Raw genomic sequence first — 26,486 nt, forward strand, 5'->3', positions numbered from 1 at the left:
CACAGTGCCTGGCACAGAAGAGCAGACAATAAATATTGGCTGTGAGGAACAATGAGACAGGCCAGGTAAAATACTTGGCGTGGTACAAATGCCCAATAAATAGTAGCTGTCATGTTTTGAATAAATGAACAGGCGGGTGGGGCTGGGGGCTGAGATCTGCAAACTGAGGTGGCTCGTGTCTCAGGAGGGAAGGGGCTTCGACCCCAGGATCCAAGGGTTGCGTCCTCCTTCCCCCCACCCTGCAGCCTCTCCCAGCTCTTCCTGTTAGGTGGGCACCAGGCAGGGATCCTTGACAGCTAGAGGGCTAAGAGGGGTGGGGGGCTCCTGCCAGTGCTTTGCCCCGTCCCCCAGGGGAGAACGGCTGGGGCAGCTTCCTTCTTTGCCTTCAGGCCCGGACAGAAAACACCCACCTCAGCCCCCTTGCTCTGCTCACAGGCCCATGCTGGGGTTGGGGGTTGGGCAGCTGAAAGGACTGATTCCCACCCCCGCCCCCCGGGGCTGTGCTCTAGTGTGAAGGGAGCCTTTTCTGGGAAGTCGTCATCCACTGGACCCTGAATAAGTCACTTTGCCTCTCCAAGCCTCAGTCTCCTCATCTGTAAAATGGGATGGTGTGTGGAAATGGTGCATATTTAGCCAACATGAAGAACCCTTGCACAGAACACGAGTGGGTCAAGGAGGACAGGAGCATGGAGCGGGAACAGGAAAGCAGCTGAAACTGGTCAGCAGCCAGCCTGCCAGAGGGGCCCGCGGCAGTGTCACCCCTGAGGCCTGAGGAAGGCAGGTCCAGCTGCCCACGCTGGAGGCCAGGTTAGTCCTGTTTGGGCAGCAGGGAAGGTGTCTCAGCTGCTTCATGGTCCGCACAGGGCTGGGGCACACGGGGTCTTGGTGAAGGTCTCATTCAGGTGAAGGCCTGAAGCAGCCAGGAAGCCCCTCACCAAATTCCTCCTCCCAATGCAAACTCACCCCCACACACTGTCGCACCGCACAGCAGGCGGCGCCACGATAGAAAGCAGAACCCAGCTAACCCCAAACAGGACATGCCCCAGAAAAATCACATTTTGCGAACTGCCCACCAGGGGTCACCATAGCCTCGGAACCGAGGGGTGCGGATGTCACCACCGCCTGCAGACGGGTGGGAGGCGGAGGGTCTTGTGAAGTCCAGCTAGGTGGCCTCCAGCCGCCCCCAGTCCCAGGTCCGCAGTCAGTGCGGTGGGAAGATATCCGAGCACTGCTGCAGGATGAGCTCCACCACCTGGTTCTGGAACACCATGGTCATGGGCATGCTGGTCTCTTCTGTCTCCGGCCGCAGCAGCGTGGGCCCGAACACGATGGCCACGCTCTGCACCGACATGCGGTTCTGCTCGCCGTGCTCGATCACCCTGCGGTGGGGTGGGTGGAATCAGGACCCAGAGCTGGGGGGAAGCAGGGGGGAGGGTCCTGCCAGGACCCGCCACCCCATTCCCACCCGCCCACCCTGCTCACCGGCACAGGTGCTGGAAGAGCAGCCGCAGCGTGTCGTGGTTGGGGGCGGGCAGCGAGCGCACCAGGTCACGCACACAGCGGCTGCGCTGGGCCTGGTCCTGCAACTCTGCGCAAGGGAAGGTCAGAGAGAGGGAGTCGCACAGGGAGGGAGGAGGAGGAGGGTGGGCTCTGCAAGGGGAGCGGGGTCAGCCAGCGTGGTGGCACAGAGCCAGGCCAGGGGGGTGGGCCGAGGCAGGACAGTTCCACCCCTGCCCCCTCCACCCCCCCTCCCGCAGGTGCTCACTGATGGCCGCGATGAACTGGCGGAAGTGTGAGAAGGGGAAGAGGGGCTCGGGCAGCTCCCGAAAGAAGAGCTTCAGCGCGCCGGTGATAACGTGCACGTCCTCCCAGCGTCCGTCATCCAGGTCGAGGCGCTCATCTGAGGCAGAGGAAGAGAGGTCAGGGGCCCTCAGCGCCTTCAGGCCCTGGGGCAGGGATGGGGACCGGCCTCACCGTGGTCCACCTTATAGCGCAGCTTCTGGATAGTGGCCAGGTTTCCACTGATGCGGTACAGCCCGTCGATGTCCAGCCCTGGGGCAGAGGGAGGCGCGGACCTGGGTTGGGTGGGGTGGGGCTGAAGCCCCTGCTGACTCCTCCTCGGGGCCTCCCGTTCTTTCCCCGCTCAACCCTGCGCCCACCCAGGGCTCTCCATCCTGCAGTCCTGGAGCGAGGCCCGGCCCAGCCCGCCGCACGTACCGCGCGCCTCGACGGTGCGGATGCACTGCTGCACGAAGCGCGGCACCGGGCTCCGCTCGCGCTCGCACAGCTCTGCCAGGGCGCAACCGAACACCTGGTCTGGGGGAGCGGCTCGTTAGCGCCACCCAGCGGCCGCCGTCCCGCCCTGCGCCACCCGCGCGCCCTCTGCGAGCCCGGTACCTTTGATGTAGCCCTTCTCTCGCAGCGACTGCAGCGTGGGCCGCCTCTGCAGAAACTTGCGGAGCTTGTGCCGGACCTTCTTCCGGTCGCTCTCCAGACCCCCGGGGACCAGGGCGGACGCGCCTGCCGCAGGGCAAAGCAGGACCTTGTGAGTTAGTTGGTGGCATCTGGGTTGTGGGCTGGGCAGGCCCCAGCGGGGTGTCACCCGCCCTGCACACACCTGTACTCAGCCGCGTGTCACCCTCTTTCTCCTGCCAGCTCCCCAGGCGCTCACTGGACCCGAAGTCCACACTGCCGCTCTCACTTTCCTCCTCCGGGGGCAAGTCTGCGGCCTGCAATCGCAGAGCTTCAGAGGGGCAGGGCCCTGGGCCAGCTGGGGGTCCTTCCGGGATGGGGCAAGGGACCTGAAATGCCTTCCCAGCAGGTACGGTCCTCGGGCAAAGCGATCTCTCTTCCCTTACCCAGGTTAACTCCCCTCACCTCTACTATGGAACCTCAGCACGTTGGCCTCCCTTAGCTCCCTGGAGCCCTACAGGTGCTGGAATCAGTCACACTATCCTCCCCGACCCACCTCCCAGTGCCTGGCCCCTCTTCCTGTATTTTCCTCAGCTCCTGTAGCCGCACCCAGTGTGTGGCTCCCAGTTCTGAGCTTCTAATTCCAGCTGGGGCTGGAGCACTGCCAACAACTGACCAACATCGCCTCTCTGGCCCTGGGTTCCTACCTCTATTAATACAGCCAAAAGCTGCACCCGGTGTTGGCTCGTGGGGAATTAAGGGTCAAAAGCTCCAGGTCATTTCCAGGTAAATAGGGCAGGTCCCCTCTGACAACTATCTCTACTTATGCAATTGATATTTTGAACCTAGGAAATGGGAGATGCATGAAATCAATACTTTTAAACTTCACCTTCTAGTTTCAGCCTGCCATTCCAGCCTAAAGTTGGTTCCCAGAATATTTACTTTTCCTCCCGCCTCCCTCAAAATGGGACATTCCTCTAGGATGAGCCCCCACCGCACGCACGTGGAGAGTACGCCTGCAGGGCCACCCCCAGGCCGGATTCACAGATGACAGAAGGCAGTTTCTTTAGCAGCCTGTCCTGCCATCCCCGCCATGCAGGGGACACTGCATTTGCAGGGAGTGGCACTTGCCCACTGGTGCCACGGAGGTCCCTGTGTCCCACAGTGAGCACAGCTGCCGTGCATAACCGCTGGCCACCCCTCCCTACGGGGCCTGGAGACCCCAGGCCCTGCCTACCAGTTCCTGGATGCCCTGGGCGATGGCCTTGTGCCAGGTGCTGATGATGGCCTCTGAGTCGTGCTGGATCAGGTACTCCGAGCCATCGCGGCTCCGTAGCTAGAGGGACACAAATCACTGGGTCATCTCTGGTTCCTGGGTCTGCCCTGGGGGTTGACCCCGAGGGGGGTGGGTGCAGAGATGGAGGTGACCTGTCCCCTCCCCCCAGGAGCTCAGTGCCTAATGAAGCCAAGGGCTTCCACCTCCCTTAAAGCAGTGGGTGACAGCTTCTCCGTGTTACAGATGACCAAACAGAGGCTCAGCAAGTTTTAGCAGCTTCCTCATGAGCACAGAGCTAGTGGCACTGGAAGGCAGATCTCCATGGTTCAGCTGTCGGGGAAACGTCCCCTGCCCCATCCCACCTCCCCATGAGCCACAGGACGTGGCAGGCCTGACCCAGAGCACTGGCCTGCAAGAAACTAAGGGAGGGCAGCTTCCTGAGGGACAGCCCCGGCCACTGGAGCTAACGGAAGGAAATGTGGGGAGAGAAGATTCGAAAGCAGATCATGGCTGATCCCAGAGAAAGTGAGTGTCCCCCAAGCTCCTCCCATAGGCTCCCTGAGGACCTAGAGTGCTGCCCCTCCTTTAGCAGCCAGGAGTCCCCACCCTCTCTCAGCCTCCAGCCTGGGCAGCGCATTCCCTTTCAGCCACTTCATGGAGAAGCAGAAATTCAACCCAATGCCAGAGGGAGACTGGCCACAACAGGCCTGATGCTCCAAGCCCTTTCTGATTGGATGGACCCTCCGCAGCCTCTGGCTCTGAGGCCCGAGTTCAGGGTTAATGCGAATGTTGGGCCGCGGCAGCTCCCACCAGCCCTGCCCTCAGGTCCAGTGAGAGAGGCAGCAGAAACTGTCTCAAACAAGGAACAACTTCTAGGATCAGAGAGGATTGTCTTTCCGCTGCCCTCCTTTTAAACTTATCCATGAGTACTATTAATATTTAAACTGCTTGAAAAAGGAAAAAGAAAAAGGCACGTTCCACCCCTCCACCTCCCTTGCAAAGACTAGAGAACCTTGAGCGGCGGCCAGCAGACCCCACTGTAATCTAAGCAGGCGGGGCCCTGCCGGGGATGACCCCAGAGAGTGGCCTAATGACACTTCTACAACAACCTCCATTATCGGTGGCAGCTCTCTCAAGACATACTCAGCTCGTATTGGAAAGTTTCAGACAGAAGACAAAGCTGTTCTGCAGATTCGTTCTGGTTATTTAAAAAAAGGCGGCCAAGCTACATAGCTACACAGAACGTACTGCACAACACGTCGATCCTGCCGCATGCACAGGCAGGCTGAGGGTACTAGCGGCTCTCGGGGGACTGATACGTTTTCTGTGGCTTTGGGGTGACTAGGAAGACCTGCTGTGGACATTTCCTGGGCCCAACTAACCCATCTGTCCTCGGTGGTATAGAATTTGGGGCTGTCTCTTGAGGAACATCCTGGAGTTGCCTACAGGCCACCCTGTGTGGAGAGAGGGTGGCCGCCAGCCAGCCAGGAGGCAGGGGGTTCCTTGACTTCCACTCAGGACTGTCAGCCTTCCCTTGGCCGGAGCAGCTGCCAAGAGCACCATCTGCCTTCCACTCCTTGGCAGCGAACACAGCTCAGAAAGTCCTGCTCTGAAGCTTTCATCAAAAGCCCACGGATGATCTCCATAAGAGAACTGTCTGAAGGCTGTCCCTCGAGGTCAGAGAAGGGACATGGCTAGCAAATGTGATGTCCTTCCTCCATGTGACACTATAGCAGACATTGCTACTTGATCACAGAACTCTACCCTGCCAAGCCTGGAGAAGGCTCCAGAATTCTCAAGGTAGCTCCAGATCAGAGTAGCTCATGAGATGAAACCAGTTTTCCAACTCTGCTCTGTAGCTATCCTGGTTCGAGAACCGAATGAAGCTTGGTGAGTCATCGGAAAGCTACACACTCAGGCTCCTTGCAGAATGGCTTTTTCTGAGCTGAGATACAAGGTTATGCTTTTGGCCATCATCATAATATGGTACCCAAACAGCCCTGAGACCCCTAACTAAACCGCCCGGGGGCTCTTTTGCAGGCACTGGCCTCATGCCTCTAGATCCCATGTTTGTGGAGCTACACACTAGACATTTTTTAAGAGCTAAGGGTTAGGCTGGGTGCAGTGGCCCACGTCTGTAACTCCAGCACTTTGAGAGGCTGAGGCAGGAGGATTGCTTGAGCTCAGGAGTTTGAAACCCACCTAAGCAAGAGGGAGATCCCATTTCTACTAACAATAAAAAAAATTGGCCAGGCGTTGTGGTGTGCACCTATAGTCCCAGGTACTCGGGACGCTGAGGCAGCAGGATTGCTTGAGCCCAGGAGTTTGACGTTGCTGTGAGCTATGAAGACGCCACTGCACTCTAGCCTGGGTGAGAGACCGAGACTTTAGCTCCAAAAAATAGAAAAGAAAAATGAAAACGAGACAGCACGTGAACAGTGAAGGGTGTGGCGCTGGGAGGACCCTTGCCTGCTGGGGGAGCCTGACAGCTCGTCCACTGCCCTGGCTCATTCACGGGGGACCCAGTCCAGTGGGAAGCTGGGCTCTGGCCCAGGGGCAGGGATGGGGACCGGGGGAGAAAGAGCAGGTTGCCCAGCCCGTCAGGGTAAGTGCCAGGGCCAGGGAGCTTCCTGCCTCGGGTTGGGATGCGGCCACCATTCTAGGCAGGACAGGGTCTCATCTCCCTCTACTTGTCACCACCCTCCAGGGCAAGGACGAGTAACTCAACTCCTGGGGAGGGAACTGCAGAATCCCTGGCCTTGAGCCCCGAGAATTCCAGCCCCAACTCTTCCCAGGTGCTCCTCCTTGGGGCTCGCCTACAGTGAGGGTCCCTGACATCAGGACGCCCCTTCCCTCCTCCTCCCCACCCCACCACTCACCTCCAGTACATTTTTCTTGCTGGATTTGTCTTTGGGGGCCCAGGAGAGAGAGGCCCCCTTCAGCTCCACCGTGTACTCAGGGGTGGAGAACTTGGAAGGCTGCCTCTGTGGGACAGGGAGGAAGGGTGGGCAGGGTCACAGGGAGCCCTCAGCTCAGATGGGCCTGCTGCTGCACCCTGGCTGTAGGGACAGGATGGGGTCGCCGGCAGGGCCAGGCAACAGCTCTGGGTGAAAGGGACCCAAGGGTTCCTGGAACCCAGAGGTCCTGCTGGCTGGCTTGTCCCTTGCTGCCTGCCCACCCAGGAGACGGACGGAAGGAGCAGAGCCCCACCCCTGTGAGCAGGTGCATCCAGCCCCTAGCCTCCCTGCCCTCCAGCCTCGAGCTGTCCACCCTCAAGGACTGCTACCCCTCCCCAAGTGGCTGAAACTGCTTGTCCTGTGGAGAACCTGCTGTCATCACCGCCTCCCTGCCAAGGCCCAGCTCCTTTGACACTCGTGGACCGCTATCTCAGACCTGGTCTTTTCTAAGCCAGACAGAGCAGCTGGCGGGGGGGGTCCCTGCCCTGGGGGCCTGGGCCTCACCAGGCCAACTGTAGTTGAGGTCTTTGAGTCCTTGAAGAATGTCAGGACACCACCCTCCAGCACGGTCCAGGAGGCGCTCCAGTGCTTCTTCCTAGATGGGGGTGGGGAAGCGGCGGGTGGGCAGGACTTAGATTTGGTCCTAGGCTGAGGCCCCCCTCCTAGCCCCAGGACCAGGGCACCCGACTGTGAGGGGTGGACCCCCAAATCTAACACCTGGTAGCCAGGTGACCTTGGGCAAGTCACTTTAATCTCTCGGTGCCTCAGTTTCCTCACAGGACCTCTCATGAAGTCACTATGAAGATTAATAAGAGCCTGGCACGTGGGAAGTGAACTTCATCTTTAAGGCCCACCCTGCCCTGGTCTAGGTGCAGAGGGGCTCTCACCGGAGCCACTTTCCCTTGTCCACCGTCCTGGTGCGATGCAGCACCCCTGCCTTGTCCAGGGTCCTGATCTAAGAGAGAGAAGCGGAAAGGGGGGGTAGTCCCGGGTGAGCCCTGGGGGGCAGAGGCCAGTCTCCCCCTCAGCTGCAACTCCCCACGGGCTGGGATCTCCAGAAACTCCCCATTTCTTCTGTGGTGGTCTTGCCAGGGCCTTCATGACACCTCCATTACCTTCTCCTCAGGGGGGCTGGCCTGGGCTGGAGTGTCACTGTCATGACTGGCTTTTCAGATGCTTCGAGGGACAGGGACCTGGGGAGAGAGCCACTGTCATATATAGTCCCCCCGCCTCTCCCCAACACTCTCCCTTCCCCGGCTGGTTACCTGGGGCAGCTCCCACCGGACGGAGGAGTCGTCTGGGTTGTAGAAGTATGGCTTCCCGTGCTGGTCCTCCAACCTCACCCACTGTGGGGAGAGGGATGGTCAGGGCCCCCCACCCAGGTCATGAGAGGGGAGAAAATGCTCCCTCCAACCAGGGTGCAAGACAGCACCAGGAAGCTCGGAGAGGCAGATGCAGGTGACCCCGAATCTTGGGCTGGCTTAGGGTCTGCGTGGGAGCTGCAGTTTACAGTACTAAGGGGAGCGACCCCGCGGCTCTCTGTGTCCATCTGCCCCCTGCCCCTACCTGCTCTTGGGTGAAGTGGTTGGTGTAAAGCGTCTGCTTGTCCTGGCTGATGTGACAAGACCAGCCTGGGGGTGTGGTCAAGGGAGAGGTGGGGCCGGGCTCACCGAGGGAGCCCACGGGGGAATAGTCTTCCTCCGGGTAGCTGGTCAGCAACTCGGGGTAGTCCGTCTCGGGGGTGGGGGGCTGCAGGGACCAGAAGGTGGAGTCAGAGGCTCCCGGTGCTGGTGATGCCCTGGCCCCGCCCTTTTGGACCAAGCCCAGCCCCTTGTCTTTGGGTCCCTGGGGCTGGGTGGGGCAGGAGGCGGGGCCGGAGGGATCGCAGAGACAGCCCCGCCCCGCAACCCTCAGGTTGGGGCCAGGTGGGGCAGGGGGCGTGGCCAGGGACTCCCAGAGGGGGCCCCGCCCCTCACCCTCTGGTCCCTGGGGCTGCCGGGGCTCAGGCTCGGCTGCATCTCCAGCTCGTCGTCCTCCGGCTCGTCCTCCCAGGCGGTCTCGCCGGTCAGGGCGTTGTAGAAGAACACCCTGCGGCTCTCCTCATCCCAGTACTGGCCCCACTCCGTCTCCAGGCTCTCGCGGCTGCCCACCGAGGTCGGGGAGGTGGCTGGGCTAGCGGAGCCCTCGGCAGTCTCAAAGGGTGACTCCCAGGTCGTCACTCCCGTGTCCGGGTTGTAGTAGTAGGGGCGCCCCGTGCTGGCGTCCGTGTGCGTCTCCCACACCGGGCTGGGGTGGGGGACCGCGGCAGCGCCAGGCGAAGTGACCCGAGGCTGCCTCTCTACGTTCGCGTACACGGGCTCCGGGGGTTCCTCCACCTGCTGAAGGAGGAAGGAGACGTGACTTTCAGGGGACCACTGGGGTCACACAGTCCCGACTCGACCACCTGGGCGACCTTCCGAAAGTCACAATGCCTCCCTGCCTCAGTTTCCCCAGGTATAAAATGTCTGCTCTGCCCATTCCAGAAATTGTAGTGAAGATAGAATGAGGAAATGTTCTTGAAAGTGCTTTTCAAAGTATTCAGTGCTGCAGATGGATGGGGTAATTGCATTAATTATATTTATTACCAATAATAAAATATTGATTACCCAGATCTCACAGCTGTGTACTCACAGAGGCAAGTAATATGTTGGCCAGGAACAAAGAAGTGGCCTGGGACCCACCCCTTTTGGTGGTCCCCATTCAGAGCCCTGTGCATTCTACAGCCCCCAGGAAAAGCTCCCGCCCCTCCTTCCCTCCCAGCCTAGAAAGCTCTGGCATTGGAATGAACATGGCCTCTGGATTTGGGGCTAGAATTTTCCAATGCGGAATTTGCAGGTGTCAGAACCAATTCCAGACAAGAGAGGGAGAAAGAGATGACAGCCAGATGGGCCGGAAATGGACAGGCAAAGGAAGGTATGTCCCTCCCCCCCCCAAAAGAAAGTGAGGGCGCCTGGGGGGTTTTAGTCCCACAGAAGGTGAGCCTGGTGTGTCTACCGTGCTCACAGGACAGAAGCTCTCCCGGCGCACCTCGGGGCTCCCTGCTGGCTGCAGGGCAAAGTCCGAGTCCTTTACCAGGCATAGGAGGCCACGGTTGCCTGCCCGTGCTTCTGCCTTATTTCCTGCCACTCCTTGCTCCTTGCCCTGAACTCTAATCCAGTTGTGGGAAGTCCCCACCCTCTGCTGTGTCTCCTGCAGGCCTGGCTCATTTCACAGCCTGCCCTGCCCCAACTCCGCCCCTTTCTTACCTGGCTGACTCCTTTTCCTTCTTCAGGACTCAGCCCAGCTGCCAGTTCAAGACCTTTCCTGAGATTCCTCCCACGTGCCACCACCCTCAGCCCAGCAGAGGGATAGATAACTACTTTCAAGCCCTGGGCAGAACAGCATTCAGGGATTAATACTGTTTTCTAAGAATACATAATGCCCCAGGGAAAAAGCAGATTTCAAAATGGTAGAGTTAGCATAATTTCCATTTTGTGTTTTTCGAAACCTTCCAAAGTGCTAAGAGAGGTCCCGCTCCAGGCATTTTGATGATAGCAGTTATATTTGTTTTTGTTTTGTTTTATTCTTTAAACTTTTCTGCAACCTCAACATTTTGCACCACAAAACTTCTAAACATCATGAAAGTGCCTTGTCGACTGTGACATGTTCACTAAGCTCTAAACTCCTGAAGAGCGGAAGCATGCCCTGCCCACGGTAGCCTCTTCCTGGGTCTTAGGCAGGAGCCTAAAAAAACATTCATTTGTTTTTCACCAAACTGATGCTAAAACAAAACAAAACAAACCAAACATTCATTTGTCCAGCAAAGATGTGCCTGCTCTGTGCCAGACACTGTTCTAGGCACTGGGAATGCAGCAGTGAACAAATGGACACAATCCCTGCCCAGGCAGGCCAGACACTCGAGGGCACATGTGTGTAAATGGTGGTGGCAAGGGGGTGATAAGGGAACGCACAGCATGTCAATGATGATCACTGCCAAGCAAGAAAGCAAAAACAGTCAAAGCAAGGGGGCGTGACAGTTTTATACATCATGCTGGTCCCAGGTACACAGGGGGCAGGAAGAGCTGGGGACGCCAGTCCATCAGTTCCTCACTCCTCCCCCGTACCCCTCCTGGTTCCTCCGTGGCTGAGATGGGACCCCCCACCCCACGTCTCCTTCGTCTCCCCCCAGCAGTCCTCACGCGGCATCCTGCCGTCCAGCCATACCAGGCCTCACCAGCCCCCAACACAAAAGGCGCTCCCTACCTCTGTGCCCTTGCTGCAGCTGTTCCCTCGGCCTAGAATTCCCTTCTCTCAGGCCCTGCTACCCAAATCCTGCTGCTCCGAGGCGCTGGGCTCATAAGCCTCCCCAGAGAAGGGTCTAACCTGCTGGCACTCTGCTCGGCGCTCTGGTAGGGTCAGTTAGTTGTCCATCGTCTGCCCACCTTCTCTGCCCCACGAGGCAGGATTTTCTTGAAAGCGGGACCCAGGATGCTGTGGCTGGTTCCATCTGTCCCCCAGCAGCTGGCCCAGTGCCCCAGAGCACACAGCAGATCCGCCAAAACCACTTACTGCTTGAGCACACTAGCCAATCTCATGCCAAATAGCAGCAACACACACATGAACACACCTGACACGACAGGAGAGACCAGGGTGAGCTTTGGGCAAGAACTTCCTGAGAGCGAAGGTTTGAACCACAGAAACCAGGAGACTCCTCGGGAGGACAGGACGGAAGCAGTGGATGGAGGAAGGGGGATGAACCAGACACACCTCCTACCCATCCCAGCTGGGCCCACTGAGGCAGTGGCTTTGCCTGTCCCTGGGGCAGGGTCGCAAGGGCCCATGTGGGGTGGAGGAGCCCACGAAGGAGCCAGGCTCTTCGGAGCAGAGATTTCCACCCAGCAGGCTGCGGGCCGTGGCTCTGAGTCCATGGGGAGTCCAGGCTGCTGGGCTGATGGGACCTGGCACACAGGGACACCCCCAGCAGGCACAGAGGAAATCTGGGAGGTAGATGTTTAGGTCCCCAGCATGACGGGGCTGTCACAAGGAAGAGCAGATGCAGCATCACGCTGTGGGGGCAGGGTGGCACCCTCTGAAGGAAGCATTTGGAGGACTGGGGCTGCCCCGGACACAGGCTGCTGCTGAGGTAGCGAGGGGCCCTCGCTGGAGGTGAGCGACAGAGTCCACTCCCTGCTGGGGATGCTGCAGCTTCCTTGAGGCCCCTTCGCCTCTAGAACTCTCCACAGAGCCCCTGCAGCGCTAAGTTCCTCTCCTGGCAAAACCTCAGCTGGGCTCTGGCCTGCTCCTGGGGGCCAGGTGGGGCCGGGTCCTCCATGCCCTCTGGACTTCAGGTGGTTACAGCAGGACCTGCCACCCCTGCCCAGCTCACGGAGATCCAGACAGGACCCACCTGCGGCCCTTAATCAAGGACCTTGCTTTTAGGCTCATGGGTCGTATCCTGGAGACAAGAAGAGGCCTGCCCACCTCAGGCCAGAAGACAGGCCAAGAGGGGCCCCAGTTCTCGCCATACCAGGCTGCCCGGACCCCCAGCACTTCCTCCCAGTGGCGCGCCCCTTGTCTCCACTTCCCTCTCTGTCCACGAGCAGGTGGCAGCCCCGCCTCTCCTGCCCAAGCTGACCACCTCTCAGGAGGTCCAGGCCTCTGAGAAGGAAAGAGAAAAGGCGGGACAAGCCCCAACCTCCAGGAGACTCCCTGCTCTGAACCCCAGATCACCCAGCTCCTAGCAGGGGTCCCTCTGCCACCCCTAATGCCACTGTCCCCTACCTGTGCCCGCAGGGCCCGACTCTGCCTCCTGGTCAGTTTGGCGATAATGTCCACCATCCTGGCCCCTCTGACCTTCTGGGACGGAGCCCTGGGAAGGTTTTGAGGGTGGAGCACAAGGACACAGCCCCAGAGCTGGCACCGAGAGCGACAGGGAAACAAGAAGTTGCCTCGAGATGGCGGGAGGCTGAGACTCCAGCCCATTTCCTGTCAGGGCTGCGGAAGTGAGTGCTGCCTGAGGTCGCGGCGGGTGGGGTGCAGGGGCCTCAGGTTGGGGTGTTTTATGCTTCCAGAAACACACACCATTGGCTGTCCCCCTTGGTGCTCTGGTGACTGATGAGCTCTGGACCCCAAGCCCAGACACAGCCACGGGGAGCCTGCTGGGGAGGGGGTGCTGCGCGGAGGGGGCAGGCGGAGGGGACACGCAAAGGGGCACCGGCCAGTGCTGGGACCCGGGCTGGCCTGGAGTAGCTCCTGGGGCGGAAACAGGACAATGAGTGGCTGTCAACTCCTCCAAGGCCCAGGGAGGGTGTGATGGGAAAGAGGAAGCTTGTGGGGGGAGGGGAGGGGTTCCCAAAGAGGAAGGGTCTGGGCAGATGTGGTAGCAGAGGGAACCAGCGTCTGGATCCTGCCAGCCACGCAGAGGACGCGAGGGATTCTGACCACACCACTACCTGCCCGCCTGGCTGCCTGGTCTGTCTCCTCCAGACTTGGTCACCAAGGCGATGTGCCCTCCCATACCTGTGTGCCCACGTGCACCCACTCCCCCTGCACGTCCACGTCCCTGTACATGTCTGTGCCCCCCACGCTGTAAGGACCCAGAGGAGGGGGACAGGCACCAGCTGCCCCTCCTTACCAAGGTCAGATCTTCCTCCTGGCCTCTCCTCCCTTCACCCTCTCATGCAGGTGGGCATTCAGCTCCGGCCAAGCACAGTGGACACAAGCCCCAGTGAGCTGCGGGCCCTCCTCCAAGCCCTTGGGGACCGTCTTATCCTCTCCCACCAGAGGTGCTTCCTCCCCAGCCCCAAGGGCCAGGCAGCACCCTGCCAACCCACTCCCCCCATCAAGGCCAGATCGCTCCCAGTTCAGGCTCTGACCCCCACCCTCCTGCCTTGAGCCCCAGTGATCCTTTTGTCCCCACCGCCATTCTCCTTTCTCCCTGGCCCACGTCCCCCAGGGCCCTCCTCTCCTGCACCCACTGTGGGCTCAGAGAAAGGACACCCGAGTAGAGCCAGGTGTGGTGTGGATTTGGGGACGGGGACACCTGGTGAGGTCACACTGAGAGCAAGTCTGGGCCCCACACCCTACTCTGTCCTTGAAAACTCTCCCATCACTTCCCACCCCATCCCCTATGCCTGGCTCAGAAGCCCAGACCTCAGGTACAGACTAATCCCCTCCTCCCTACCAAGGTGGGGGGCAGGAGGGAATCACAGAAGTCTGGAGGCCTCATACTTGTCACACATGGGACCCATCTCTGTCCCTATCCTGAGGCCAGGGTCTTGGACACACTGCCCCCACCAACATGGGTCACCAGGAGAGACGCAGCCAGGCCCCAGGGACAGGGGCAGCCTCTGCAAATTCCAGCGTAGCCAGAAACTCTGAGGGGCTGGGAGGGGGAGGAGAGGGGACAGGTGAGGGAAGCGCCCTCAGCACTGCCCTGCAGGTGGAACAGGGGGCAGGCTCCCCCTGTGGCAGGGATCAGAAGAGTCCCTGGGGCGCTGGGACCACAGAACTGGCAGCCAGCATCTCACCTGCTTCTCTTCCCCTGTAAGGGTCAGGCCCACACGACTGGGGTCTGCCAGCGGTTCCGGTTCCGGCCCACACTGCAGGGACTGAGCAAACCCACAGGGCTCCGGCCACTCTTAGCTACAGAGGTTGGCTCTCAGCCCTGGGTCTGGGCTTCCCCTCCCCCAGGGAGAGGAGGTGATGACCACAGGGCTCCCAGCGGGGTCCTCCTGCCTCAACCACACCCTCTCGCCTCTGAGAGGGGAGGGGCAGAGGACATGCCAGAACAACCAGCTGCACAACCCCCGCCTCCCCCCCTCTGACCTCACCCCCCTTCCCTCCTAGGAGGTGCTGGGGCCGGGGCAGGTGCACTAGGAAATCCTCAGATCAGCAACTCAGCCCAGGGACGGGCTCAGGGGGCGGCGAGGGGACATGGCCTCTCCTGTGGACTCAGTGAGCCTGCTAGGTGCCACCCCGGCTGGGTGGAGGGAGAGCGGGAAGGAACCGTGAGCTTTGTCTCGAGGAGCTCAACTGCGTCCCTCCCCCGACCGGCACCTACACCAGCCAGGACAGAGGCTGGTCTCACTCTGTGACCACCCGGCCTGGCTCAGAGCTACACATCCACCAAAGGTGGGGGGCTGCAGGCGACCTTGCAGGGTCCTGGTCCTCAAGCCTCAGAGTATTTGGGGGAGCCATGCCTGGCTCAGCTCTGAGGCTCTGACGGAACTGGTTTGGGCTGGGGCCTGGGCAAAGTATTTTGTTCTAAGGCTCCTCAGGGGATCCGACCTTGCAGCCCAGGTGAGGCCCCAGGGCTCACAGTAGTCTTATCACGTGGATGTAGCTTGAGATTCCAAACATAATGGCTGTAGGTGAGATTCTTCTCTTGGGCCTGGGGTGGAAGCTTGGGTTGAGCAGGAGAAAGGAATGGAGTGGGAGTCCAGAGACTTGGGTTCCCGTGTAGACAGCCGCAGCTTCTCTCGGAGCAACTGCTTGAATTTCTGGGCCTCAGTTTCTTTATCTGCAGAATGGGGCTGTCATCCCTGCCCCCTCACAGGGCTGGTTTCTGTGAGTCGAGCAGGCCCCTGGGTTCGTGGGGAAAAGCAGGGCTGCACTTCTGCTTTTCCGACTCGCATTTCCTTTTGGCTGGGTGACCTAGGCCTTGGACTCTGCCCCCAGCCTCTGGGTGACCTCATGGGGCTGCCTGCTCGGGCTGCTCCTCCAGGGCAGGGTGGGATCTGGGGTGGGGCCCCTTCAGGAACTCACGTCACCTGAGCTCTCAGTAAGGCTGGCAGAGACCCAGCAGGGCCCGCTGGGGCCAGGAGGATCAGAAACAGTTCATCAGAGAACCTCCCAGCCCCGGGAGGTGGGAAGGTGTGACCAGGGGGTGGCCACCTTTTGCCTGCGCCCTCAAAGGTATCCGTGTCTGCACGCACCATTCCTTCTCCCGCCCCCAGTGGAGGGCACGGGGCCTCCTGTCCAAGCCAACCTCCCCAGCCTGGGCCTAGAGGACCCCACTTGCTCAGAAGTGACCTCAAATCTCCAACCCTTCCCCTCCTGACTACCTTTGTCCCTTTGGAATTTCAACAAACTCAAGGTCTCTCCATCTCAAAAAGAAAAAGTATGCTCTCTGGACCCCGCTCACATCGCCTTTTACCGGCTAATTCCTTTCTCCCTTCCTCCTTGTCAGAGCTGACTTCTCTGTCCCTCCCTTAGACACCAGCCCCCGGCTCGGAAGGCCTTCCACACTCCCCTGATGACAGATCCGGTCCTCCCCCAGCCCGACTGGGCTGGGGCTGCGCCACCTCTGCCACGGCCTCAGTGCCGGTGTCTCACGTGGCTTCTCGCTCTGCCGCCTGCGAGAGCGCGACCAGCTGTAGGTCACCAACTCGCAACCCCTCTCTAGGCTCACACATCCAACTGCTGCCTGGGTGTCCTCTGTAGGCCTCAAAAGATGTCCAAAATCAAATTGGCTCCCTCCCCCGTGTCAGCGTCACCCCTGTTACTCCGGTAGAATCATGCTTGACTCCTTCCTCCTTAGCGTCATCTGTCGCTGAGCCCAGGTGATCCCCCTGCCTGAGCCTGTCAGACCCTACGGGTTCACAGGTAACACGGGTTAGGAGGACAGGGAAACACTGCCACGAGGAAGCCAGCACACACGACAGCCGGACACCCCACGGGGCAACTGGTCTGGGCTCTTGAACGAGTCGAGTCAGTGTCAAGGCAAAGGAAAGGGTGGGGGTGTTCAAAAGAGATTAAAGAGACAACCAGAAGCAAGGCATGACCTTGGACTGGATCCTGGTGCAAACAGACCAGCAGAGTGAGAGACAGAGAGACAGAGAGACAGAGAGAGGGAGATGTGTTAGGACAATGGGGGCGACCTGACTATAGCCTATGTCTTAGACCACATTCAAGAATGAGTGTTAAGGCCGGGCGTGGTGGCTCACGCCTGTAATCCTAGCACTCTGGGAGGCCGAGGTGGGAGGATCGCTCGAGGTCAGGAGTTCGAAACCAGCCTGAGCAAGAGCAAGACCCCATCTCTACTAAAAATAGAAAGAAATGATCTGGACAGCTAAAAATATATAGAAAAAATTAGCCGGGCATGGTGGCACATGCCTGTAGTCCCAGGTACTGGGGAGGCTGAGGCAGGATTGCTTGAGCCCAGGAGTTCGAGGTTGCGGTGAGCTAGGCTGACGCCACAGCACTCTAGCCCAGGCAACAGAGCAAGACCCTTTCTCAAAAAAACAAAAAAAATTAAAAAGTGAATTCTTTTTACTTATCTGTAAAAAAAAAATTTGAAAATTTTCATAATAAAAATGAAAAAAAATTCCTCAAACTTTTTTTACTATTCGCCATCCTCACTGTTAGTACCATACAATGGTACAAGTTTTTCATTATTTCTCATCTGGAAACAGACTTGCCCTTCTAGCTCTCCCCTACCCTGAGCTGTCGCAGACAACGTGATTTCTGTCCCTTTAAGAAGCGTTCCAGGGCTGGGGATTCTGGGAATATGGCAGGTTAAGCACATCCTGCTTCTGGGCTGCTCCCACCGGCAACCTTGTACTGCTCCCACCCACAACCTTCTGCTGCTCCCACCCGCAACCTTCTGCTGCTCCCACCGGCAACCTTGTACTGTTCCCACCTGCAACCTTCTGCTGCTCCCACCTGCAACCTTGTACTGCTCCCACCTGCAACCTTCTGCTGTTCACGGGGGCTGGGCAGGTGGGTGGGCAGGACCTGGCTAACACAGATGAGAGGCTGTGCCTCAGGTGGAGGCTGGAAGCCAGGGAACCCTGGGGTGGGCAGGCCTCCCTTGAGACCTTGGGGGAGGGGCGCGGAGGGGAGCAGGGTGGCCCTTACACCAGATCCCCAGCCCCCAGGAGCTGAGGAGGAGCAAAGAGGTGGGCGAGGCACTCTACCCTTCAGACCAGGAGTCCCGAGGAGGCAGGGAGCAGGGAGAATTCCTGCAGGGGTCCTTATACCAGAGGTGTCCCAGGCCTACAGGCCCATTGGCAGAGACCACCATCCTTTCTCCACTCTAGGGCCCTCCACCAAGTGGGGTCTCCAACAGCTTGACCCCAGCCCTAGGGAGCAAGGACATATAAGCTCCACCCCTCCAACAGCTCAGCAGCTGGAGAGAGGCAGGACAAACAGAACAGCACAACCGGCTGCTGCTGTCAGACCCCAGTACAGCTGCGAACCGGAACATGCGAAAGACACCGTCACAAATCATGAGAGAAAGACGAACTTGTCAGTAAAAGGTCATGGGACAACTGGTTGACCATCTAGAACAAAATAAATAAAGGTGGGTCCACATTTCACTCTGTCCACCCAGAAAAACCCTCAAAGGATTAAAGATTTAAATGTTAAAAAAATGAAGCCATAAAAATACTCAAAGAAGAAAACAAACACAATTCTATATACTGTATATGTATAACAGACTTTGTAACAAAGGCTCAAAATTAAAAGCCATAAAATAAATGATTGATACATTTGTCTATATAAATATATTTTAAGAAAACTTGTGTCACAAAATAATACTATTAGGAAAGTCAAAAGACACATTACGGGGGCAGAAATTATAACTCATGTAATAGACAAAAGGCTATTTTCCGTAATATAGAAGCCTAGAAATCAATTAAAAAATCCAATAACCTAATACACAAAAGGGCAAAGGACATAAATAGACTATTCATAGAAAAAGAGAAACAGCCCTAAAATACACAAAAAGAAACTCACTGTCACTGGAATGCAAATTCAAACCACCTTAAGATATTTTATGTTCAGACTGGCAGCAAACAAAAGTTGTTAGCAAGGCTGCGGGGAAACCCTCTCGTTTGTGTTGGTGAGAGAGCAAATCGGTAGACACCTCATGGCTGGCAATTTGGCAATACCCATCACACACCTATTATTTACCCTTTGACCCAGAAATTCTACTTCTGGGATTTTTCCTACATTTATCTGTACATGTACAAAAGATCATTCATCGTGGCATTTGTAATAGCAAAAGCTGGGAAACAGCCCAGTGTCCATCAGCGGGAGGCTGGTTAAATGAGTTATGATACACTCTTGCAGTGGAAGCCAGCGGCTGCAGGGAAGGAGAGGGAGCCTCTCCGGGCACAATCTCCAGGACACACTGCTAGATAAGAAAGGCAAGAAGTAAACAAGCTGCAGGATAGCATGTCCGTGTCCGGCATACTACTTTGTGTAAGAGCACAGAAAGTCAAGTAATCAGACATACATCCATACTTGTTTGTATGCAGAAACTCCGGGGAAGAGACAATGAATGAAAGTGTTGACTTTTGAGTTGATGGAGAACAGAGCAAGGAAGCAGAGGTGTGTGCGATTTCTACTACATACTTTTTAATATTGCTTTGATTTTTTAAAAACCTGTAAATATGCTATCTAGTTAAAATCAATTCAAGGCTATTAGCAAGATAGAGGGGCTGGAAAATGAAATTGTAACTTGTACAAAACACAAGAACTCTTAAGGAGACTTGAGTCAAGCAAAAAGTGAAAAAAAAAGAACCCCTGTTTTTTCGAACTTAAAATACATCATTGTACCAATTGAAGGAGACAATCACTGCTGAGATTCAAGTCTGTGGCCTGGAAGATCGAGCCTCAGAGCAAAAGCACATAGAGAGGAAGTGAGTGGGAGGAACCCAGGCAGGAGAGCTCACGAGCAAATGAAAGAAAAAGTAAAAGAGAAAATAGTCAAGAAATAGATTTTTTCCTGAGCTGAAAAAAGACTCGAATCTACAGACTGACAGGTTCGGTGGGGTCCAGATGAGAGGATCCCCTTCCCGACACAGGCTACAGAGTGTGTGTTTGACTGTGTGTTTGACAGGAGCCCCAGGGGAGGGGGCAGAGCCATTAATGAAATGGAAAATGTAACCGTGGAAGACAAAGGAAACCAACAGGAACTAGATTGAAGGGAAAAAGCCACAAAGCAAACCAACGCGTGTAAAATAAGCCAGCATAGTAAAACCGAGTACAGCCTGCCAGTTAGTAAATGAAACTCCAACAGATCGAATTCTCCTAGTAAAAGAGTAAGCTCGGGTTTTAAAATGCAGTGATATGATGTATACAAGAAATACAGTTTAAAAAATGATAATGGTTGAAAATAAAAGGGTTTATTTTTTTTTTTTTTGGTTGAGACAGAGTCTCACTTTGTTGCCCAGGCTAGAGTGAGTGCCGTGGCGTCAGCTTAGCTCACAGCAACCTCAAACTCCTGGGCTCAAGCGATCCTACTGCCTCAGCCTCCCGAGTAGCTGGGACTACAGGCATGCGCCACTATGCCCGGCTAATTTTTTCTATATAGATTTTTAGGTGTCCATATAATGTCTTTCTATTTTTAGTAGAGACGGGGTCTCGCTCAGGCTGGTCTCGAACTCCTGACCTTGAGCAATCCACCCGCCTCGGCCTCCCAGAGTGCTAGGATTACAGGCGTGAGCCACCGCGCCCGGCCTGGTTTATTTTTAATGTAATATAATGTAAAATAAAGAGTGGCCATATTAAAAATAGAAGGGTCAAATTTAAGATTAAGCACTAAAACAGGATAAAGAGAGACGACATGTAATGACAGGAAGGCACAATTTGTAAAGATAGAACACGCAAAATCTGCACGCTCCCAATTGTCCCATTGTTAAATATGAAAAGCAAAAACTAATAAAAGCAACAGAAGAACTTTATAGGGAAAATTTGAGAGAGAGGTTTAATAAAACGTTATCAGAATTAGAGTAAGAGACCAAAAACAAAAAGGATACAAAGGAAGTGAAAGTTTCAATTATAATCAAGAAACTTAATAAACTTGATTTGATACATATGGGACCTTCTATCCCTTAAATACAAAGCGTACATTTTTTCAATGTCTATGAAAGACTTAGAAAAAATGATTTACTTGGCCACAATCAATAATAAATTTTAAAAATGTAATGTATACAAATCTAGAGAAAACAAATGCTTTCCTAGTAAAATATAAAATAACCAAAATTAACTAGAGAACTAGTAGAAACTTGAATAGACCTAATTATCATTGAGAAAAAATCTGCCACTGAAAAAGCACCGGGTCCAGAGGGCTTCATGGGAGGAAATTGCAGAAACCTTTAGATTTTGCCTCTGGCAACACCTTCCTCCTCCAGGAGGCGTCCCTAGAGCTTCCTCTCGCAGCAAGAGCCTGCACCCCGCAGACGCGCCAGGTCATGTCATAACCGCCCCATATCGTCGCCACCCGTGTCATGTTCTTCCCACGCCCCAGGGCCTGCAGGGGACGGAAGGGTAGGTGGGGAGAGCTCTGGGTGGCCAGAGCTATGTGGAGTGGGGGGACCCAAGAACCTGCTCTCTCACAAGCCAGGTCACAGGCTGGGCAGCGGGGCTCCCGGGCCCAGCAGGTGAGTCACGGGGAGGGAAAGTCAGGCCAGCTGTGAGGAAACCAGCCAGCAGCCCCAGGGCTGCCCTAGCTGGGGGGCGGGGAGCTGCTGGAGGAGGGGGACAAGGGGCTCCCTGGAGTCCCCTCAGCTTGGCTGCAGCTCCCCTGCCGTTACCAACCCCACTTTCCAAAGGCCCCTGGCTGGCCCCGAGGGAGGACAGGTGGATCCGTCCCGAGGCCAGTTGCTGTATCTCAGTCACAGCCACCTCGGGCTTCCCTTGGAGTTTGCGCCAGGAAGTGGGAGCCGGTCTGGGATCCGGAGAGGAGGGGTCGCCGGGTGGGTTTTTGGACCGGGATAGGGAAGGGCCTGGGGGGCAGTCTGGGGGGCGGGGAGAGAGCGGGAAACCGCGGCAGCCCCTTCCCCAGGCGAGGGGTCACTCACGGTTCCCGGAGGAGGGAGGACGAGGCCCCGGGCTCCTTCCCGCGCAGGACGCCCGCTCAGGTCCGGCGCCTCCTGGGCCGTTTACGTGAGAAGTGGCAGCAGCTGGGCTGTAACTCCGCCTCCCGGCGGCCAATGTCCGGCAGCAGGGGCGGCCCGGCCACAGCCACTGGGCTCTCCCGCCTCTGGGGCGGGACGGTGACCGCACCCAGAAATCCGGACTGCGGCCTCGGGGGAGGGGCCGCAGAGGCTTTTGCCAGGCTTCCCCGGCTCCCTGAGGGGTCACCTTGGGGGAGAGGGGTCCACGCAGCTCACCTCCCCGCCTCCATCTCTCCCTCCTCAGAAGCCTTTGCTTCTGCCCTCTCCTGGGATGTCAGATTCTGCCACTGCACCCTCCGCTGCAGATAGCAAGGTCCGGGTTTGGAATTCATGTCGACAGGGCTGGGCGCGTAGGTGTGTGCAGAAAAGTGAGCACTCGTTTGCCTTTGGCTTGTACTGTTCTTGCTGAGGGTAACAGGGTGGCTAACCCTGAAGGCCACCTGGCCGAAATGGCCCAGAACTGACCTGGACACAGCCACTTCCTGGCTGTGTGATCTTTGGCTAGTCACTAAACCTCTCTGAACCTCTGTACTCAGGGCAAATTGGGGTACCTATGCCTGCCTTCCGAGATACTGGGAGCTTAACCCTGGGTGCAAGCCTTTGAGTGAGAGCCCATAGGACTGTTAGCTCCTTTGGGACTGTGTCTTATGACGCTTTAGGTCCCCAGTGTCCAGCAGGGTGAGCACACACCAGGTGCTCAATATGTGCTATCTGAGTGAATGGTGAATGACAAGGCTGTAAAATGCCATACATGACAGAGACTCCTCTCTTCTGGGGGTGCCCTGGCCCTGCCGAGTAGCCTGCCCGGAGCCCTGAGCTGATGCCCTGCAGACGGGCACCCCTCACCCTCCCCAGCGACCTCCCTTCTCACATCCTTGCCTCTCTGTTCTGGGCTCTCCCTCATCTTTTCTCCCAGGATCCCCTCTCAGCAGCCCCCTCCTCCCCATCCTCAGCCTCCCTCCCGGTCTCCTGGCTCTTGTCCATCCATTTAAACTTGGGGAAGGCTCCACCCTCGGCCCTATACGTGCTCTGGCTGGTCGCCTTCGCGCCTCTGCCTTCAGCAACCCAAGACGCCAGGACCTGCGGGATCTCCTTCCTCCTTGGTCTGGACTCTTGCGAGCTGGCCCTCGGGCAGACTTACAGAGCCCTGGTTCATGGTCAAGGGCTGCCTCCTCGCCCCTCCTCAGCACACACTCTCTGTGCACACTGTCCGAGGGTAGGGCCATTCCCCCACCTCCAGGGCACAGGTCAGAGGGGCAGGCACACTCCCAGCGTCACCAGGACAGAGAGTGTGCCTGGGAGTGCGCCACCGGGAGCCTGCCCAGAAACGAAGGGGCGCTGGGCAAAGGAGCGCTGGCATCCAGCCACCTACCCCAGAGAAGCTGCCTGCCTGCTGGCAGAGCCACGGGGCACAGGGACCCGCCTGCGTCCCCCTCCTCCGGGTGCTGTTCTCCACCCTGGCCACCAGGGGGAGGGCTGCCCCCGAAGAAACCCCCGCGAAGGCCGCGCAGACCCGAACCGAAGCGCACCGAGGGGGACCCCAGGCGGTCTGAGGGGACCGCCCGCTACTGCCCAGCGCTTCCACGCCCCGCGCCATTTAAGGCTCGCCACAACCCCGATCGTTAGGTACAGTGCTTACACCCGAGGACACTAGGCCTGGGGGAGGCAGGTGGCTCATCAGCAGCTGGCAGGGCACCCAGCAGAGTCAAATCCGAGCCTCTGCCCCTCCCTTTGGGCTGAAGAACAAACCGAGACCCCGAGAGAGGAAGTGAACCGCCCGTAGGTAATCACGCGCCTGGCGCAGGGGCCAGACGGTTTCTGCGCATCTTGTTTTGCCCTCAGGCCACCCCTCCCCCAAAAGTTGCTAAAGTTCGAGATGTCAGGGCCGCCGCGAGGATTCTGAGGATGTAAGAGTGTTTTTAAAACGTGCTCTATTTTCGATTTCCCAAATTAACACCACTGAACTCGGAAGAGGAAAAAACTCCCCCCCTTACCATAACTGGACTTCTTTCTGAAACTAACTCATCAAGAGGTTTTTGTTTAAAAAAAAAAAAAAAAGGAACTGAAATGTTGGAAACAGCCCAAAAGGGAAACAGACGCCGGACTTTCACACCCATCTCGTCTGCACCCCCAAGCTCCGGGGAGAAAGGCGAGGCAGGTGGAGCCAGTGCAGGTCCACAAGCCCGTATCCGCGTCCAGGTGCGTTTCGGAATACAGATCGGCTGGGACTTTAGAGAATAGGACAGCACACACCTGCCAGAGGTTACATAACCTCCCGGCAGGGCTTGGGCTGCACCCTGCGATCAAGCTTATTTGCATTTCTGCAGCAAAACATGAATATTCACACTAAGTGGGACAAATAAAGACCACCAACATCCTCATATCGGTTCATGTGAAATTTTGTCACGGGGGGAATTACAAAAAACCTTTGGGCTTCCAGGGAGCTTTGGCACTTGGGAATTGCAGAGAAGGGATTGTGAGCCTGTACCACTCGCGTTTTGGGTTCGGGGAAAGTGAGCTCGTCCGAAGTCGGCGGACACCGTGGCGGGCGTCCAGCGGGACGCTAAGCAGACCAGGTCCCCTCGCACCCCCGCTCCGTGCAGGCGCGGCCACCCGCCCGCCTCCCCGCGCCCGGCTGCGTACCTGCTCGGGGCTCTCCTCCCGCTGCGGCCCACGCACGTCCAGGATGGCCTCGTAGACATTTTCCGAGTCGCTGCGCGCCAGGGGCCGCGGGCACACCCAGGAGCCCGCCACGCTGCAGGCCTTGAAGCGGCCGGCGCTCCCGAGGAGGCCGGCAGGAGGCACGGCGGTGGCGCGTGCCAGGTCGTCCAGGGACTGCGCTGGCCGCACGGGCGCCGAGGGCCGCACATACAGGCAGGCGGGCAGGCCAGGCGCCAGGTTGCTGCGCGGGGTCGCGCCACTGCGTCGCGCGGGGCCGCACAGGGAGCTGGCACGGCCCCGGGGCTCGGCGGGGGCGCCGTCAGGGCCCGCGGACGCCGACGCGCTCACGAACCGGTAGTCGTAGGCGAGAGGCTCGGGAGCTGCGGGGCCCGGGAGCGGCGCGGGCGGCGGCGGGGCGGTGGTGGCACTGCCGAGTGCCGGCAGCTCGCGCACATATTGTGCTGGTAGGTAGAAGGGGCGGCCGCCAGGCTCGCGCCGCACGTGCCACCAGTGCTCGGTGCTGCGGCGCAGCAGCCGGTAGCGCTCGTTGGGCTGGATGGCCACGCGGCGTCCGTCCTTGCCGGTGTACTCGAAGGGGTGCTCCACCAGCACATACACGTCCCCCTCGACGTCCGCCGCCATCGCGGCCACGGCGTTTTCCTGCAGGCAACAAGGAGGGGGCCAGGAATGTCAGGGCCGAGGAGCCGGGAAGAGCCCCGCGCCAGGGCACCGAAGGCCTGGGTTGCATCCCATCCCGCACTCGCCGCGCGCCTGACCGCCTGCTTTCCAATCTCCAAAATGCGGACTTGCATAAAATCGCCTCTAAGGCTCCCATTCTTACACTCAGTGATGGCATTAGGACAATCCCTTCATTGGGGGAGTTGATTGTAAGATTTGAGCCTTGCTTCAGTTCCGTGGTGGCCAGATTGTGGGTAATACACGTCCAACTTTACTGCTAGGGAACCTTGGCTCTAAGACGAAGGGTGATTGCCGGCGATAAGGTGGACACCACATTTGCCTAAAAGTTGACCGAGCCTCAGCTTTCCCGTCAGTGAAGTGGGAAGAACAGCCCATTTCCCGCCGCTCCCTGGCCCTGTTCCGCCCCGACACCGCCAACCCGCGAGGACTCCGCGAGAGGAGGCGCCCCCTCCATCTATCAGTCTGCGCCCTGCGCCCGCGGAGTCAGGCTTGAGGTGCGGGTTCCGGGGGCCGCCCCCGAGCAGCTCTACCCTGGGGATGTCTCTGCCTTGCTTAGTCCAAGGGACTTGGCGTAGGAGACCCGACTGCCAAGGCAGGGGAACCGGTTCTCTCGGTGTCTCTTTCCTTCCCCAGCGGCTTCCCGAAGAAGTGAACCCAGCGCCCAGCCCGCCCAGACCGTCTCACACCGGCCCCTGCCTTCCAGCTCCCACGCCGCCTCCGGGGAGAGGCTTGGCCCTCGCGGCCTGCCCACCTGCCCTGCGATCACTCCACTGCCCCGTGAGAGTGGCCCCTAGAGGATGCACTTTCTGACAGTGACTACCCATGCAGGGTCCCTAGGCCCCAAAGCTTTCTGGAGTGGTCACCACAGGCCCCCTTGGCCCCATGCCTGCTCAGCCTGGCTCCCTGTGTGTCGGGAAGGGGGCAGAGCCTAACTGTAAATCTGCCTGTGTCCCTCCATCAAAGCCATGGGTCGGTGGCCTCCTGCGGGAGTGGCTGGTCCCTCCACACCCTTACACTGACCACACCTCCCGCCCCACAAAGGTGTCCCGGGACCAGGCGTCGGGAGCCGGGCTGCTTGCTGAGGCTGGGGCACCGCAGGAGCAGCGTCCGATGGGGGCCCCTGGCGCTCCTTCTCTACTTTCTCTAGGGTTCCTCGATGGAGGAAGGGGTGTAAATTGAGTCACTGGGCGCGCTGGGCCCTGGAGGCGGGGTCAGTAGCTGCCCAGAGCTGAGCCAGCAAGCCACAGGGAGGAGGACACTCCCCTCACGGCCCCTTCCCCTGGCCCCCAGCAGCGCACTCACGTCGGCTGGGGGGGCGTCCGGGATCCCCTGGGCTGGGTGGGCGGAGCCAGCGGCTGGAGGCAGGTTAGGCCCCCACCATGACCCTGGGCGGGGCTTCCAGAGGCCAGGCCCCGGAGACTGCGCGCGGAACAGGAGCTGGGAAAGGGAGAAGAGGGAGAGGGACGCTCGGGAGGACTGTCCTCAATCCCCAAAGCACCCATATCTGGGAGGGGCGAGGAGGAGCCTGCTTGGCTCCGCCAGGGCCCTTGGGGGGCT

At 58.2% G+C, this 26,486-nt stretch overlaps 1 protein-coding gene across 1 annotated transcript; it reads right to left on the bottom strand.

The window, feature by feature from the left end:
* Nucleotides 1–976: 976 nt before the first annotated feature.
* On the bottom strand, nucleotides 977–24,872 carry ARHGAP27 (Rho GTPase activating protein 27). Its single transcript, XM_069481560.1, is given in 16 exon segments — nucleotides 977–1,379; nucleotides 1,483–1,588; nucleotides 1,766–1,900; nucleotides 1,975–2,052; nucleotides 2,218–2,316; nucleotides 2,398–2,520; nucleotides 2,618–2,729; nucleotides 3,650–3,748; nucleotides 6,568–6,672; nucleotides 7,150–7,240; nucleotides 7,533–7,600; nucleotides 7,761–7,838; nucleotides 7,911–7,991; nucleotides 8,212–8,394; nucleotides 8,622–9,020; nucleotides 24,213–24,872. Coding segments are annotated over 16 exon segments (2,595 nt in total). The 3' UTR covers nucleotides 977–1,201.
* Between the last annotated feature and the right edge of the window lie 1,614 nt (nucleotides 24,873–26,486).

Source organism: Eulemur rufifrons, chromosome 9 (genome assembly GCF_041146395.1).
Source record: "Eulemur rufifrons isolate Redbay chromosome 9, OSU_ERuf_1, whole genome shotgun sequence".
Taxonomy (NCBI): Eukaryota; Metazoa; Chordata; class Mammalia; order Primates; family Lemuridae; genus Eulemur; species Eulemur rufifrons.